The 18,148-nt window shown below is 33.6% G+C and overlaps 2 protein-coding genes across 3 annotated transcripts; both read left to right on the top strand.

Moving 5' to 3' along the window:
- The first annotated feature begins 3,235 nt into the window (after positions 1 to 3,235).
- On the top strand, positions 3,236 to 6,086 carry LOC114821668 (translation machinery-associated protein 22-like). Of its 2 annotated transcripts, XM_070814897.1 has the most exons (8): positions 3,275 to 3,551; positions 3,684 to 3,773; positions 4,084 to 4,133; positions 4,279 to 4,360; positions 4,458 to 4,525; positions 4,616 to 4,699; positions 5,653 to 5,739; positions 5,786 to 6,086. In XM_070814897.1, the coding sequence occupies exons 1-7, from the start codon at positions 3,404 to 3,406 to the stop codon at positions 5,707 to 5,709; spliced, it is 579 nt and encodes a 192-aa protein (XP_070670998.1). In that variant the 5' UTR covers positions 3,275 to 3,403; the 3' UTR covers positions 5,710 to 5,739; positions 5,786 to 6,086. The 2 variants fall into 2 exon arrangements, with proteins under 2 accessions (XP_028950532.2, XP_070670998.1); XM_029094699.2 differs by having other exon boundaries at positions 3,236 to 3,551; positions 5,653 to 6,086.
- Positions 6,087 to 7,824: 1,738 nt separating this feature from the next.
- On the top strand, positions 7,825 to 12,552 carry LOC108172967 (cytokinin dehydrogenase 2-like). The gene is made up of 5 exons (XM_070814896.1): positions 7,825 to 8,487; positions 9,875 to 10,002; positions 10,121 to 10,371; positions 11,620 to 11,886; positions 12,098 to 12,552. The coding sequence occupies exons 1-5, from the start codon at positions 7,887 to 7,889 to the stop codon at positions 12,390 to 12,392; spliced, it is 1,542 nt and encodes a 513-aa protein (XP_070670997.1). The 5' UTR covers positions 7,825 to 7,886; the 3' UTR covers positions 12,393 to 12,552.
- Positions 12,553 to 18,148: the final 5,596 nt, after the last annotated feature.

Raw genomic sequence — 18,148 nt, forward strand, 5'->3', positions numbered from 1 at the left:
AACGGATATCCATTTACCCATTTAATTTAATATATGTAAAATTTAAAAACAAAAATTTAAAACCTTAAATTTTCAATCTCTCCGCCAGAGTCTGAAACGCTCGTCCCTGCTCATCTCTCCCTCCTCGGCGCCCTCTCTCTCATCTCCACCGCCCTCTCTCGCATATACACCGCTATCTCTCTCTCTATCTCTCTCAAGATTCTTACCTCGAAAAGTGTCTCCGTACGTTCCCCTCCTCTCTCTCTCTCGGTTTCTCTTTGGTTTTAGTTTCCATATATTTCTTGCATTTTCTTAGAAACCAAACAGGGCATCAAATTTTATTTTTTCTTTTTAACTCTTATTCGGTTATGGGTTTTAATTGCTCATTATTTCAAGTTTCATGAATTGGGTTTCTCCAAGAATTGCAATATTTTTATGAATTTTTGTGCTTTAGCAATTGCTGAAGCTTGAATTTCTATATAATTGATTACGTGTTAAAGAATAATCATACTCTTTTTTTTTTTGGTCAATGGAGAAAAAAGGTCGATATGATTTTTAGATGTTCAATTTATGCTGGGCAGCCTTCTAACTTTGTATTTTATAGGATTAAGTGTTTTCTATGGTTGATGAGCTAAATTGTCGAAAAAATGGGTCTTCGTTAATGTTGTGAAAGAAAATGCAGTGTGTGACTATGATGTTTAGTCGTTTATCAAGCCTTCGAAATTCCCGAATTTTGTAATTTTCAAGTTGTTAAAAAAAAAACCTTGTAAATAGGTGAAAAAGGGGTAAATGAGTAAAAAAATGATAAACGGGTTCAAAAACAGATTAATGGGTAAATGGTTATAGTTAAATGGGTAAATGGTTATAGTTAAATGGGTAAACAGTTATGGTTAAATGGGTACACAGTTATGAGTATGGTTAACCATTTATAAACGGTTATGGGTATGAGTATAACCGTTTATGCAATTACCCAACGGTTAAACGGTTATGTGGGTAATATGAACAGTTATGAGTAAATAACCGCGGTTACCCGTCCACCATAACCATTACCCTTCCCTAGGTTCAAATTCGATGTTAACTTATGTCGCATGCACTTTCCTTAAATATCTAATTGTACTTATCTTCTAAACATTAAAAGATGTAAGTTTCCAAAAAAAAAAAAAACATTAAAAGATGTATTAAGTTCGAGTCCTCGTTCTCAAAGCCTAAAAGAATAAAAATTCCAAAATTCAAAATGAGGTTAAATATAGATAATTATCTAACATTTTGGGGTGATTTCAAATGAGCCTTAACCTTTTAAAACATTTTAAATAACTACCTAACGTTTTGAAAATTAGACATCTGTTAGATCACCGACGAAACGATAAGTGATGGCAGTAAGAGATGATGATGTTTCAGCATTGAATGATGAGGTGGACAAATACTAAAATTAGTCTCTACTAATTGTCGTATTTGGAGCTCTAATTCCCCAATATAAGTTTTCTTCACTAACTGGAAGCGAGATTAAAATTATGATCCTATTTGAATTTTGAAAAGAAAACACTGGACTGAAAGGAAATTGGTATTCAAAATTTACTTCAGCGGATTCGTTGTTTAATTTCATATATAGTTAAACAAAAGTTGGTAAGTAAAAGACCAAATTTCTTTTGTGGTCCCTGTAATGACAATGCAATGAAACCCTCGTTCTGAAAAAAGTTGTTAACAGAGGGCAAACAATACTTTGATTTGTCCGCGGTAGGTTCCATTGAAGAAAGGATTAAAATCTTGGGGTAAACTTCGTTAGCAATTACGATCCAAACTTAAACTTTGTTAGTCTTCCATTAAAACAAATACATAAATCTCACATGTGAGGTTAAAATCGACCATTTAATTAAACTAAGATGGCGAGAACATTTGATGTGGTGATGTTTGCTTGTTCGTTGCCTACAGAATTACTTGGAGGCTAAGTCCTCTACACCAAGCCAGTTGAAGATTTGACTATAAAGACAATGAGGACGCAAAAAGTGTGGGAACGATGGTGATTTGCTCTTGGAAGAGTACAATGAAATTATGATCTATGATGTTACTAAATTAATTATGATAAAATGTGGAATAATTATTTATTTGTGGACTATCAAGTTTGTAACCTGATGAGCTATAGTTGTGATCTATCGAATTTGACTTAATTTTCTACCGTCGAAAAGCTATTGGTGACCATTGTTGCCTAAAAAATTGCTAAAAATCAAGTTAACTTATCCACGTGAGACACATTCTATGTGTGTGTTTTTTTTTAACGGAAACCTAAAGAAGGTTTAGATTTGAACTTCAATTGTGACAGACTCGTCACAGGAGCTTAATTAACAATTTTATTTTTACCACGAGGCTCATATTAAAAATATAGTATCACCATAGGGACCACAAAAAAATTTAGAAAAACAAAACAAAAAAGAAGCTTCAAATTATGACAATAATATGTTACATGGTTTGCATGCCCTACATGGTATATAATTTGTCACTTCAAACAATTACATATGCTAGTAAAATTGTTCTTTTCATTCTTGTTTGGGAATTTCTACCCTTTCTAGTATTACCAACAATGTTTGGGTACTTTCCATTAAAAAAAAAAAAGGTAAAAGACTGTTTACTACCCTCATGTTTCGTGGTTTTTAACATTTAGTACATCAAATTTTTTTCGTCTCAGATTCATACCTAAAGTGTAAATTTTGGGACAGTCTCATACATCCGTTAGTCAAACTGTTAAGTCTCCTATTAACTGTGAAGTGGCGCACTGACTGGGCGCCACGTGTCATCCACGTTTTTTTTTGTTTTTTTTTGTTTTGTTTTCTTCTTTTACCCAAAAAAAAATATTTGGGTACTTTGAAATTATTATGATTCTACCAGTAAATAAAAGCATAACTGGTTTTAGAGTCAAAATTTGATGTTCTCTTATCTGGTGCGCGTTTTTCTTGAATGCCTAGTTATGCTTATGTGCATTGAAAATTATGTCAACTTCAAATCTTCATTTCCGCCCTTGAAAAAAAAAAGTAAAAACTTCAAAATTTAAAAGGAAAACCACTATTGGCATTACAAATTTTTTATATTTAAAAAGAAAAATACACTTGTTACAACTGAATAGTGAGATTTTTTTGGAGTGGCAATATCAATACTCATTAAAATATTTCTAACTTATTTCAAATACGTGGGTTTACTGGGCCCAAGAAACTTAGAAACTCATAACAGAATGGGCCCCAATCAGTAAGACCAACCGTTTTTAGACCAACATCTGACACCTGTAATCCAACAATCCCTATAATCTCATCGTCATCATGCAGCTGCAATACAACGTCATCAGTTCACCAATTTGTGTAACCTAAACGCAGCGTTTTGACTTTCCCAATTACAGAGCGAGGGTTAGAGAGAGAGGGGAGCTTGAGGCTGAGCTCTGATGGCGGGGAAGCCCCAACCGGTTCGCGTACTGTACTGCGCGGTGTGCAGTTTGCCTGCAGAGTACTGTGAATTCGGACCCGATTTCGAGAAATGCAAGCCATGGTTGATCCAAAACGCCCCGGACCTTTACCCGGATCTCGTTAAAGGTTCAATCTTTCTCCCGAACCCTAATTTATTTTTAATCAAGTTTAATTTTGTATGATTACTCTGTTTTGTTATATTTATTTGTTATCTTAACGAAAAAGTTTAAATTGTTTGTATTAATTTTATTTGTGCAGAGGCTAATACTAAGGAAATTGATAAAGTAGCCAACCAGTTGCAGTCCACTGGTATTTCTTCTGGAGGTGGTGATGGAGCTGCTTCTTCAGGTAATACTATAAATATGTATATGTTGTGTGTGTGTGTGTGTGTGTGAATGTATTTATTTGAACATTGTTACTTTTTCTGGTCTGGATTGGAGGAATTATGAGTGTGGATACAGAGCATATGGAATGCATAAACATGTGTTGTTGTTGTGTGTTTGTTTGTGCTGCTATGAGATGAAATGGGATGTTAATTGTGTTATTTTTTTCGGCTTTAATTTTATTTGGAAAGATTGTTTTCCGCTTTGCGAATTCAAATTGTAACGACTTTCTTCACTCCCCGCCCCCTGTATTTGGCTTGACGGTGGCACTCCAGCACCTAAAGAAGAAGTCAAGCGTCTTCCAGGCGGGAAGATTAAGAAGAAGGTGAGACTTTTGAAAGTGTTCTTGTCTATCCAATAGGTGTAACCCTTTGCAAACAAGCTCTCTAGGTGAACTAGTTGCATAACAATATTTGTTTTGAGAACCTTTAGAGTAAAATTACTAAACTTGGTATTGGGTTTTGCTTTAGGATAAGCAAGAAGTTACGATTGAAAAGGTTACACGTAATAAGCGAAAATGTATCACCACTGTGAAAGGACTGGAGCTTTTTGGTGAGCGATCTGCTGCTTTACATCCTTTGTCTTTCTATTTGGATATCCTTATTTTGTTCCTACCATAATTAACTTGGTTTCTTTGATTACAATTCAGGTGTCAAACTTAGTGACGCTTCAAAGAAATTGGGTAAAAAGTTTGCTACAGGAGCCTCTGTTGTTAAGGTATGATAAATATTAAGAAATGGTTTTTGAAATCTGGTCTGTCATCTGCTATTATGGTTTGTTATAATTAATTTGAATGGTTGGTTGCAGGGGCCAACTGAGAAGGACCAAATTGATGTTCAAGGAGATATAGCCTATGACATTGTGGAGTTCATTACGGATACTTGGCCTGATGTAAGCTACTTCACTTACTGTTTCTCTTTGTTTTCACCTTTTGTTCAAAACAGAAGTTCTTAGTTCCAGTAAAAGCATTAACCTCTTTAACGCTTTGAATATGAATGAATTAGGCCAAAGAGGAGTTACTATATTGTATGAATGAGGATCGCAATATATGGTATAAATTGAAATGTTATCTGAGGAAGAAGAATTGAAATGTGGTGAGGAAGTTGTGAAATTAAAAACTAAATATTAGTACATATAAACAGTTAGCCAAATTTTGGCTTTGGGACGTATGTACCATGTAGTGTCAAATTTTTTTGTCGTCATTTTGATTTTAACACTTCATGTCCTTGGGTGATTGCATGGGGTAGCACCATGCTTAGGAATTTTTTTTAGTGAATCCTTCTAAAAGTCAGGGCATCAAGGATTATCCTTTTATGCTTGTTTTTCTTCTTCTTTCTATTTTTGTACAAGGGGAGGTATTTAATATGCCATAGAAGGCCGAAGGCCGAAGGCCTTTGCTTTAACCTTCAAATCTTCAAATATGTTCATGTAGAGATCCATGTTCAACCTGAATAGAAAATCTTAATATCAACTTTGGTCTGATTTTTCGTTTCATTTTTCTTTCTATTTAATGGTAATTTTTCAGTTTCAATTGTTTTGCAGAATAGTCAAATGGTAAGGCTGGGTTGTATTTAGCATCACCAAAAACGTAAATGAATGTTGAAACTGGAGTGTTAACGCCTGTGAAGACGTATTCTTAATTTTGATTGGCATGAATTGAACGTGTACTTTAATTTATACCGAAAAGCCAAAAGCATACATGTATCTGAAGAAACCATATGAGTTGATTTTGCATTATTGTCCCCTTGTCCCCCTTTTTAGCCATGTTTTGGTAATCTTGTGTTTTCGACTTTATACGTGCTTAGTTTAAAGTATCCAAAACTTTTGTTTTCCTCCTTTCTCAGGTCCCAGAAGCTGCAATTTTCTTTATTGAAGATGGCAGGAAGGTCCCTGCTGCTTGAACAGTATCTGCGGCACACAAATAAGACGGAGCATGGTATCTTTCTCCTGTTGGTGCGAGCTTTAACTCGATTCGGTGTGCTATCAAAGTAAAGGACCAGTGAACATACTCCTTAAAGTTCCAAGAGTCCGATTGCCAGTGAGATGTTTGCCCCTCGAGTCACTAGTTATCTTGGTTGCAAGAATATTACATTTTTTGCAGTTAAATTGTATTTCGAGATCTGTATTTTGCTTTGTAGGGGTAATTGGTATATGCTACTTGCTCTGTTCTTGTGTGTCTCACATATTACCTAAGGTTGATCCTCATGTTGCAGACCTAGCTGCTGCTTCCTGTAATCTTTAGCTTCCGTGAGTTAACAAATAAAAAACATATTCAAAATTTTGGTTTACGAATTATCGTTTACATTTTATCTTCTAGCAGTGAATTTGCAATTTTTCTTCAATGCTACTATGTAGGCCGGAGTGAAACAGAAAATTAATGGTTGATATTGAAAATAAAAGATCTAACAATTGTGGAAATCAAAGTTATCGGCTAAAACACATGTGGCGCTAAGTGCTACTTATGATTGAAACCAAGCCCGTGAATTTTCCAAGACCTTGAAGGCCCTTCTAGATGTACACCAGCAATATTGCGCAAAGGGGAAATCAACTGAGGACCCCTAGAATGCAAATGATAAATGTTATTAACCAACTGAGTTGTAGCCCATAACCTCTTGCCCTCTTGCCTCGAGACCTTTTCAGCCTACACGGTGTGCAAACTTTTTAGATCGAAAACCTTAATGATGCAGTCAACTGTGTTCCCCAAGCAGGAAATCCTTGTCTTTGCCAGCCTAAATCTGGTTGTCAGGCCGTTTTATACTCCATGTCTTTTTGGGTTAAATGTTTCATCAAACATTATTATAAACAAACAATATTATAACCATGTCAAAGATTGCAATTGTCACCGGCCAAAGAGAAGCGTACTAAAATTGGATTTGTTGGCGGTTTAAGCATAGTGAAGAAGGGTTTAAACGGAGTAAAATTTTTCGTTTCCCAAATGTGGATTAATATAATATAAACCCACTTGCATCTTTCATTCCAAAAAAACAAAATTAAAAAAGGTTGAAGTGAATGTTGTATAACCATTTCATCTTTAATTTTTCGTTTTCAGTTTTTGCTCTATAGATTGAGGAAAAGTATAAGGGATAAAAAAAGAAGAAGACGAAGAAGAGAGAGAGGGTGGCGGGAGAGAGAAGAATAAGGAAAAAAGTAAAAAACAAAAACACGAAAACAAAAAAAACTTAGTAGCCATTTCAGTTTTTTTACTGAAAATATCTTGTTTGGTAACATATGGAAACAAAACAAAACATGAAAACAAAATGATTATCAAACGGCCCCTTAATATCTCATATTTAAGATTTCATATACATTTATTTCAAATCCCTCTTACCATCTTTCTTTCCACCTCTTCTTCACAACTCACTTCTCTCATGTATTTTCGCCTCTATCCTTAACAAAAAATAAAAAAATTAAAACTAAAAACTAAAAACGAAATAATTATCAAATGAGCCAAAAATTGATTTAAAAACTTCCAATAAGAACTAAATAATTATAAACACCCAGATCAAACAAAAGATGTAATAAAGTGGGAAAAGGATATACACAAAGAACATATTATTTTGAGTCCCTTTTTATTATCAGATGAAAAAAGCAAAGAAATATGAGGAAATAAAAAATGTTGCAACCATGCTTATAATCATGAGAATCCATGATCCGTCGATGTATCTGCATACTTGTAAAAGAATGTTTGTACAGACCATCCTTAGCAATTTGAAAATTAATTTATCATATAACACAAGTAATTAACTCAATTTTCGTATCTATTCAACCGACAATTTGTAGAAAATAGATAAGTTAAATTTAAGATATTCAAGGTCTTATATAATCTTTGCTTAAGTTTGCAAAGAGTGTTTACTGATTTGATGAAGTCGTCTTCTTCTTGCGTACATTTGGAAAAGCCTATACATATACAACTTGGCCGGCCACTAAACGACGTTAATTAACGCCAGTCCATGTTCTACTATCCCACATTAATAAATTTGTTTAAGTAATTTCTCCTCTATATATAATGCAACTTAATTTACTCCTACATATCAACACACTTCTCTTCTCCTCTAAGTTCACCACTAAAAAAAAAAAAATGGCTGAGAATTTTGCAGTTCCAAAATACTTGACAACCATGAGTTTAATCCTAGGGTTTATGGTGTTATTCACAACCGGGACAAGTGTACTCCTACCCGCACTCGGGGATATCTCCGGCTTCCTTCGAAATGATACCGAATCCATCAATTCAACCTCAACCGATTATGGCCATATAGTTTATCAATACGCATCTGCAGTTCTTAATCCAGCGTCGCCAAATGACATCGCAAGTTTAATCCTATCCGCAAACAACAATTCTGCGCCTTTCAGTGTAGCTGCTAGAGGCCAGGGCCATTCTGTTCGTGGACAGGCCCTGACCTCTGATGGCGTTGTCATAAACATGACAGCTTTGATCAGTAATGGGTCTAGAATTGTAGTCTTTGAGAGCCCTTCTTTGGGTTCTTATGCTGATGTTGGAGGTGAGCAGCGTTGGATCGATGTGTTGCGTGCTACACTCGACCGTGGTCTTACTCCAGTTTCATGGACTGACTACCTCTACCTCAGCGTTGGTGGCACGCTCAGTAACGCCGGAATCAGTGGGCAAACGTTTCGTTATGGACCTCAAATCAACAATGTCTATGAACTTGATGTTGTTACAGGTACGAGGACTCTCTTACAGCTCAGTACTACTCTATCATATTGTGTTATCTCATTGACCATCTTTCCATTTTCTTTCTGTCCTTATCTTTATTACACATTCTAGTTCTATATGTATTCAATGCATTTGAAATATTTATCTGGCTCTTTCACTTAAAAGTCCTAACAACTACGTTTGCATTGTATTGCATGCATATTCACTGGAAATGAATGCACCTCAGCAAGCGTTGCAAAATATTGGACCACACTCATTAACTTCCAAATTTATTAATAGGGTTTGTTCTCAGTAGTTGGCACTCCCAAAATGTTATTTTTCATTCTTTGTATATAAATTTTTTTTCTTGTATTTTTATAAATTTAGAGTACAGAATGACATTTTCAGAGTGCCAACAATTATTATATATGTGTGTGAAAACTACCGAACTTTCTCAAATCTTTCAAATCAAGCTCATGGTCTGGTAATGAAAGTGAGAACTTGAACTTATTCTTGATTATTTAGATTGGCTTTAAAGTATGAATATATATATGGTTTTTTAGCCAAAATAGTTCTTGCGATTTGCCTAACTCCTCACTTTGGTTCCTGAGATTTTAAATCAATAGAATTGGTCTCTGAGTTTGTCCATATCAATCATTTTGGTCATTCCGTGAAAAATCTTCATTAAATAAGAATACAATGACCAAAATACCCTTAATTTTTGTCAAAATATTTTGGCCCATTCTTTATTAAATTGAGGGTATATTTGTCATTTTGATCCTTATGTAACATAAATTACATAATTTTGCACATAATGACTAAAATTATTAATGGTGGACAATCTTATGGACCACTTCTATTGATTTCAAATATCAAGGACCAAAGTGATGTGTTATGCACTCTCAGAGACCATTTTGGTTAAAAAACCTATATATTTTTAGTAGAGCAATATATCATTAGTGGGTTTGATAGTTAATTGGGAAAGAGAAAAGTGGGCGCGTAAACATGATGCCATTGTGTTAAAGCGCCATTTTCTTAAAGTGTGGATATGGAACAAGAATGAAGTTTACATATTCATTTAAAGTATTCCACCAAGTCAATTGGTGCTTTAAAATATTTATATGTATCGATATATGATTGCATTGTTACCAAAGTGATATTCTATAAGTAGGTGCTTTATCGCAGTGGGAAAAAGTTATAATTTTATGCATTCTGTTGCAAGTTTGATCCCCATCAATCTCTTCCCTTAAACATTTAACGCTTCATACCGCTATTGTTTGTAAAAAAAATTACCTTATATAAAACAAAACTAAATTTCATTAAGGGTAACGCTTGCATGTAAACATTAGCCCCTCACACATAAATTTAATTGGTTGTTTATCAGGCACTTATGTATTTTATTTTATTTTATTCACGGAAAGGGGAATTAGTTACATGCTCCTCAAACAAGGTGCCAGGGCTATTTTATGCTGTTCTCGGAGGCTTGGGCCAATTTGGTATAATAACCAGAGCAAGGATTCCCCTAGAGCCAGTTCCGAACAGGGTATGAACAAAAATATACCTCTGCTCCTCAGAGTACAATATCGTTGTAACAAAATATATACTCTTTTTTCCTTGAACTATGATTTGAATTAAATAAGTTCTACACTAATTCTCTGCAGGCTAAATGGGTTCGAATGATGTACAGAAACTTCTCTGCATTTTCAAAAGATCAAGAACGTTTAATGGCAAACAACGGATTCGATTATTTAGAAGGTTTCCTTCTAATGAAGCAGGGTCCTCTAGACCTTTCCTTTTACCCATTACTCGATCAACCAAGAATAACAGCTTTAATAAATCAATACGGCATCATCTACTACATAGAAGCAGCTAAATATTATGGTGATAGCACTCGACCAACAGTGGACAAGGTACACCATTTTTCTACTATTTTTTTATATTTATTATATGACTAATATTTAAGGTAATTAAGAGAGTTAGTACCATTTAAATTACTTTTCCTTGTATATATAGGTAGTTGAAAAATGGGTGCTTTAGATTTAGCCCCTTACAATTGTTGAACTCTAGATATAAACCCACCTATATTAAAACATCTAAATAAAACCCAAATTTTGAATTTAATGTCAGGTAAGATAAAAGATGTCCATACATTTAAATTTATTTACAACACCATGCCACCAACATTAATATGGCTATTACGGTTTTTTTTGTAGACTTTTAATTATTATCTTTTGTTTGTCAACAAAATTCAATTAGTTTAAGTTTTTTTTGCTTTTAATTAAAAAAAAAAAAGAAGAGAAGAAGTTCTTTTCTTCTTTTATGTGAAATCGCCTAATCCAAATCTAATTAGGTCAATATACATTCTATTGAAAAAGTAGATACATTAACTTGTGAAAATTAAAACAAAAATAGGTAAAAATAAACTAGTAAACGCATTGTTTCTTGTATAAATTAAATAATAGGTACTTTATTTTTGGAAGAAAAACAAAACTAGTAGAAACATTGTTTCTTTTAAAACTTAAACAATGAATTTATAAGGTAAATTAGTTTGCATGTATTTGCATATATGGGTTTGTTATTATGTAGGTACATTATTTTTCATGTATTTTACATATACTAGGTATATTATTTTTCTTTTTTTTAAGCAATCTAACATTTTAAAATTTTAATAGTAGGTGCACTATTTGAATCAAATTTTTTTTTTGTAGGTAAATTATTTTGCATGAATTTTACATATATCAGACATTTATATATATGTGTGCGTGTGTGTGTGTGAAATAATTTACCTACATTAATATGTAAAGTATAATTTTATTGACTTAATTAAGCATGTATAATAACATATATTAGACAAGTTTTATGTTATTATATAGTAGGCAATGAATTTATAACATTAATGTTTTTTTTTTCGTAAAATCATTAATTCTCCATTACTATCCATCCGCATGACATTAATTATGTACATCAAACATTTAAATAGGGTTAAAAAAATTCAAATAGGGGTATTTTAGTCATCCGAATTTTTTTTAATATGTGAAGTCAAACATAATTAATGAATTTGCTAATGTGGAATCTAATCAATGGGTTTTATTCAAGAAAAAAACTTATGTCGGGTTTTATGTAGAGAAAATTAAATTTTAAGGGCTCAAGTTATATTTTCAGTTGAAAAATTGATCAACGGGTTAAGCTTCGTTCCGGGATTTTTATTCGATCAAGATGTATCGTACATAGATTTTCTGGATAGAGTGCACACTGAAGAGGAAAAACTTCGATCACTTGGACTATGGGATATTGCGCATCCATGGCTGAATATCTTTGTACCAAAATCACGAATTTTGGACATTGATTCGGGTGTTTTCAGGAACATTCTTCTCAAACAAAATGTTCCTACGGCAGTAACCCTCATTTACCCCATGAACCGAAAAAAGTGAGTTTTCTGTGAGCATAATTAATAGTAATTGTGTTAAATATGTGCGCTTTCTATACAGCTGTAGCCTCTGGTGATAGAATACTTACTATTCTTGGAAGGAGTTTGACTCTTACTGCATCCCGCCCCCTTCCTTGAACCAAAAGAATTAGGGTTTCAGTTTTATTTTTGGTAATCTAATGAACGAATTTTGTATTAAATAATGTTGCAGGTGGGACGGTAGGATGTCTGCAGTTATTCCAGATGAAGATGTTTGCTATGTTGTAGGGCTCTTGCATGCAAGCGGATTCAATGACTGGCAGGCATTTGATGAAGTAAACAGACAAATACTGCAATTTTGTAATGATGCTGGCATTCTGGTTAAGCAGTACCTTCCCCACTATGAAACACAGGAGGATTGGAAAAACCATTTCGGAACAAAGTGGCAAAGTTTCCGAGACAGGAAAGTTAGGTTTGATCCAAACAAGATATTAGCACCAGGACAAAGGATTTTCAGTGTTTATTAATTAAGCATTGTATGTTTAACGTGTATGTTTAAAGTAGTGGCAGTTGGAAGTAGCTGGGAACTTAAAAATAATATACAATGTTTAGTAACTTTTTACATGTCATAAATTGTCCCCAAAAGTTTGAAATCTAAGAATGTGAAATCAGAATTATCCTGAGAAATGTGAAATCTAAATGTTAACCCATTCATTCATAACTTTATTAATAAAGAAACTTAATTGAAATTATTAACTAGTTCTGAATAGCCATTTAGTACTACGGTTTAGTAGTATTCATCTTTACTGGCAAGTGAGAGATATTAAGTTCGATTCTCGCTAAAGGAAAATTTGAACCACATTAATATTGCTAGCCCAATGTATTTTTTATTCAAAAAAAAAAAAAAAAAAAAACTAGTTGTAAACATTATATATATATTTGCTAGATTAGGTTTTCAACCCATCATGGAAAAAAACCTAATTATCTCAACACTAGTTAATTTAGTTCGAGGACTGGCCCTGAGAATTTGGGAGTCCTAGGCAAGACTTTGAAGTGAGGCGCTCAAGTTTTCTGAGTCCCAACTCTTTGTATATTGATATGTAGAAAAAAAAATTCACTAAATATAAAAAAAAGTTTATTTCTATATCAAATATCATTAAGAATTAATATTAAAATAAAAAAAGATATACAAACATTACTTAAATATTACACGTCTCACGTTTTTTAATGCAGATGTACTAATTAAGTTTACATAATCTAATTCTTCAACCAATTATTTTCAATTGCCTATGATTTTATTTTTGATATTTTCATTGAATTTGAATTGTAAAAATTTATATAATATATATATTTTTAAATTTGGGAGTCCTCTGAAGTGAGGATCCTAGGCGGGCGCCTACTTTGACTATCCTCAGGCACAGGGCCGGCCTTGTTTAGTTCATGCCCAAAATAATTTAGGAACAATTCAGTTTGACTAGGAGAACCTGGAGATCGATTCAGAATTTCGAAAACGAACGGAAAGAGTAGAGTCCAGAATTAATAAAAAATTTAAAAAAAAAAGTTTGGATGTGATTTAATTGAATATTCAAAAGCAGAAGCAACAATAAATCCTATCTGGGACTGAAGGAGTGATCACTTGCATGATTTGGACAAGACATTGAGAGAGAGAGTAGTTTGGATTTTGTAGGAGATTGCATTTACATGTGAAATATATGGACAAAGTCACAAGACTAGTGTATATTGCTTGCTAATTCTGATAATATCATTTAATATTTGCGTGTTTTCTTGTCACTTCTTAATTTGATTCTATGATTCTACGATTCTACCCACATTCCACCATAATACATATATTGTGTATCATGAATTCTTCCAAATTTTTTGTTTCTTTAGTGTGAATGAATGGAATTTGAATTCTGAAAAGAATTTAATTATGATGTTTGCACCAAAGTCTCTGTCCACTTCCTTTATTTGGACGAACAAAAGTTTTATTCGGCATCCAAAAAAGTGAACCTCGAAGAGGTGCGTGCATGTCATCCCAATTGGGATTGTGGCGATTTGTGTTATACAAGAGTTCTAGACGTCTTGAATTCTTTTTTTTTTATTCCAACAAACGATATTATCTATACTAAGGGGAATGAGCTACAATGGGTTATCAATAATGTGGTTTAAATTTGTCTTTGGTGAGAATCGAACCTAAAACTTCTCACTTACAAATGAAGGGAAATACTACTAGACTTTAATACTAAGTGCCTTGACCGTTGGTTATGATACAACCCAGGCTTAAGGTGCTTTCCGATGGACTTGCAACCATTGGACATAAAGTCGACAATGATGATCATGTCATGACAATCCTTCATGGACATGGTCCAGATTACTTGTTGAAATCAAATTTGCACGCATCCACACACGGAAGTGAAATCCAGTCGAAATTGCATATGATCTCCGACGAGGGGAAAATGAGGTTGACTTTTTGGGGGGGGGGTTGAATATGAAAAGGAATGCCTACATATCTTCGGGAAGGAGAATCAAACCACATGTGTAGTTCTAAGAAAGAATGATGTGATGTGCAATATGTCGTGAACAATCATTCCGTTGATTGATCCCCTTGGTAAATGCCCAACCTGGGGTATTTATAGAGATTTTCGGAGTCCTTGTACGGAAAGTAACCTCAATTCATTTTGGGAGACTATCTAGGACAGAATATAGGATAAGATATCCAATTCTTCTAGGATTATGATTACATTGCCTTATCCCCACCAAGAGAGCAACAAAACCACTTCTTAGGTGAAGACCAGTGAGCATACCGACAGATGCCAACATATGTCAAGTGAGCCTATCGATAGATGCCCATAGCAATGCATACAAAGCAATTAAGCTAGCAGCTACCTCGTCCAGTGCCCATTGAGGCAATTTGTCAAGCAGGTGAATGACAGTTTTTAAGGGCATCTCAGATTTTTAAAGGGAGACCCAGCTCTTTTACAAAGGATTTCAAAGCTTATAAAGGGTCAGTTGATCCAACTTACCCAAGGTAGGTCTGCCCCTGTATATATACGATCAAATCAATGTATGAAGCAAGTCTTTCACAAATATTTCGACTCTCTGTTACATTTCCTTATCTGTTGCCGCATACATTTCCACATCTTGCTAGTCTATAAACACAGATCATCATATGCTTTGTTGTTGCAATAATCTTTAGAGAATATATAATTCTTACAGATTGCACGAAATGATCATGCTCCATCTTTATATATCAAGATCAAATTCACACTACTTTATCGCTAAAAGAGAATATGTTTCCTAATTATCATATACTGCCAAAAACCCATTAGACCACACCAATATCCAAGCTGTTAGAATCCAAAATTTAGAATTTGAGTTGGAAACAAGAAGAAGATGAAAAGCTTTATGCAAGGTGTGAGTTTCCATTATTCAAGGTTTTACCGGCAACGATTAATTGATGAAAAAGATTTGGAGTTGTGTCTACAAAAAGTTTCTACTCAACCACGTATACTAAATGGCGGAGAGCAGAGCCGTCCTACTGCAAATTGAATTTAAAGTTCTTTGTGATTTTTCATATTTCGTCGGAAATGTGAACTTCTTTTTAGTTAAATGTTCTTAAAAATAAATTAAGGCAACCTAAAATAATTATTTGAAAAAAAATTGAGGCTAAAACTCTTACAAAAAAAAAAAAAAAAAAAAAACCAAAACGGTAGCTTTATTGATGAAAAAAACTTAACTCGAATACAAATTTTGGTAGAGTACATCCCTTATAACATTCAGGGGCTCCTCAAACCATAATTTAGAATCAACTCCATATAAGTCCAACTTCGCAAAGCGATGAGCTACTCCATTACAATTTTGTGGAATATACGAAAACTAATTTAATATAGTTGAGGTGCTAAATTTTAGCACAACGGGGTTGGAAAAAAATAATACTTTCGAAGCTAAAATTTGTTTTTAGTGTCCCAAAAGTGGTTTTAGCAACTCCACGTTGGAGATATCTTAGAACCTAGTTAAAAAATGTAGTAAGAAGGGAAATCTTATGGATTCGGAAATACTTTTTTAGAAGACTAGAAATCTGAATAATTGATTAGGTTTGTCTTCTCATGAGGGTTAACACTTGACATGTGTTTAAGTTAGGGATGACAAAAGCCTCACAGGTTCGGTTCCTTGTGGATACCCGACCCTAATGGCGCGGGAGGAGAATCTCCAGTTAAAAACACTTGGTTATGAATCTGGTTATAAGGAGAAAAATCACTATCGGAGATGGGGAATGGAGGGGGCACCCCAACACTGCCTGTCCTGTTGCCATCCCTAATTTCACTTCAATATTTATTTATTTATTTATTTTAACATGTACATAAGTGATAGCAATGGAGAGATTTTTTAATATGACCAGCACACGAGATGGTACATCACGTGTCACTATATAAATAGTGGGATATGTGTGTTAAAAAGTTAATAACTTAAAAAATAAAATTTTTCACCACTTACATAAAAACACGGGATGTACCACTTGTGTTTCCGTCACAATAAAAAATTTCTCGTAGCATGACTTTACCCGATTACATCCGAATTCATGAGCGAACAAAATAATATAAGAATAATCTATATATTTAAAAAAAGTTAATAACTTAAAAAATAAAAATTTTCACCACTTACATAAAAACACGTGATGTATCACTTGTGTTTCTATCACAATAAAAAATTTCTCGTAGCATGACTTTACCCAATTACATCCTTCATGAGCGAACAAAATAATATAAGAATAATCTATATATTTAGAAGAAGAAGGTAAAAATGTTGAAACTTTTATAATCCCAAAACTGACAATCTTCCATTAGTATTAAAAAAAATACAAAAAGAAAACCACCAAGAAGCGGGACGGGTGGTAATTAGTAAGTTTATTATTTTTTAAAAGGAAACTAATGAAAATGATTAGAAAACTTTGAGTTTTAACGATAAAAAAAAGAAGGATCAAGTAAATAGTACCATGATTGACTTTTTAATGTAAAAATGTGGTTTTTCGTTAAAGTGAACCGTATCGGGAGATTTTCATTAAAATTCACTTTTTAAAAATATATTATTTACTGTTTTACTTTTTTCGTTTTTTGTTTTTTCTTCAAATTGAATAATAAATAATGAAATAAAAATGTTAATTGTCATCTTACGCGCGTGTAGCATGAGGCTAGTAACATAATAATATTAACCCAAATTATTCATAAAATATGAGCAAAATTATAATTTCACTAATAAAATAATATTAATCATATTAAATGTTTACACATTGGGTCTTATATTCGCACATAAAATATCCAAAAATTGCTTTTCTTTATACGTTAGGTGGAAATCACTTGACATAGCTAGTGATTTTTGTTTAAAACTGGATTATCCGCACCAATGACCAGGGAAAAGAGAAGCTTCTATGGCTTGGGGACCATATACAGTTCGCACCAAGTAAATCGAGACAGAGTCTACTCGTATATCTTTCAAATCTTTGAATAATGATAGCTTTCAATTTTGCAATATCTTGTTGTCAGCTGGAAATTTCTCAGTAAGGACTGTGACAGGCCAGTCAATCTAACATAAATTTCCAGTAGGCAACCAAAGACTCCATGCAAATGGGAACATAAGCGATAAGATGCATGTCCTACCAGTTTAATTTGTATTCATACAACTCTCACTTGAAGGTGATAATTTTTATCAAATAACTTGTATGCGTGACGAAAGAAATAAACTCAGTTGTTACAATAAGCTATTGTAAAGATTCTCTCCTCGCAATACCTCGTAGACCCTTAACTTGTTGGTGCAACAACCTTTTCTTTTCTTGCTTTACTAGCATGAAAGACCACTTAAGTGATTTGCACATATTTTGTACACAAGATAGACCCAAAAAACGTAGCTTGTCCACAAAAGAACAGAAACTGAGGTACATTATAAATGTAGCTAGGTTTGAAGCAAATCACTTGAAATCAGGTCAAGTACTGGAGTAGAAAAATCACAAGACAACAAACACAAAGGTACTGAGAGACGTAGGCCATAGAGATAAATGCATGACATGAACACATGAGGGCACACTAAAAGATCACACAGTATCTAAGTAGATGGATTTGATAGAAACAAATCTCTCTCGATCGGACTGCTTGAAGGGGACCGTTGGATTATATCCTACATTGGATTGATACTCTCCTATACAAACTGACTACTCTGATTTCGAATAGATTGACTGACATGCTTTGTAAGAAACAAATTCTACAACAAACATCTGAACACCTTACAGTCC

The sequence above is a fragment of the Malus domestica genome, chromosome 15 (genome assembly GCF_042453785.1).
Source record: "Malus domestica chromosome 15, GDT2T_hap1".
Lineage (NCBI taxonomy): Eukaryota > Viridiplantae > Streptophyta > Magnoliopsida > Rosales > Rosaceae > Malus > Malus domestica.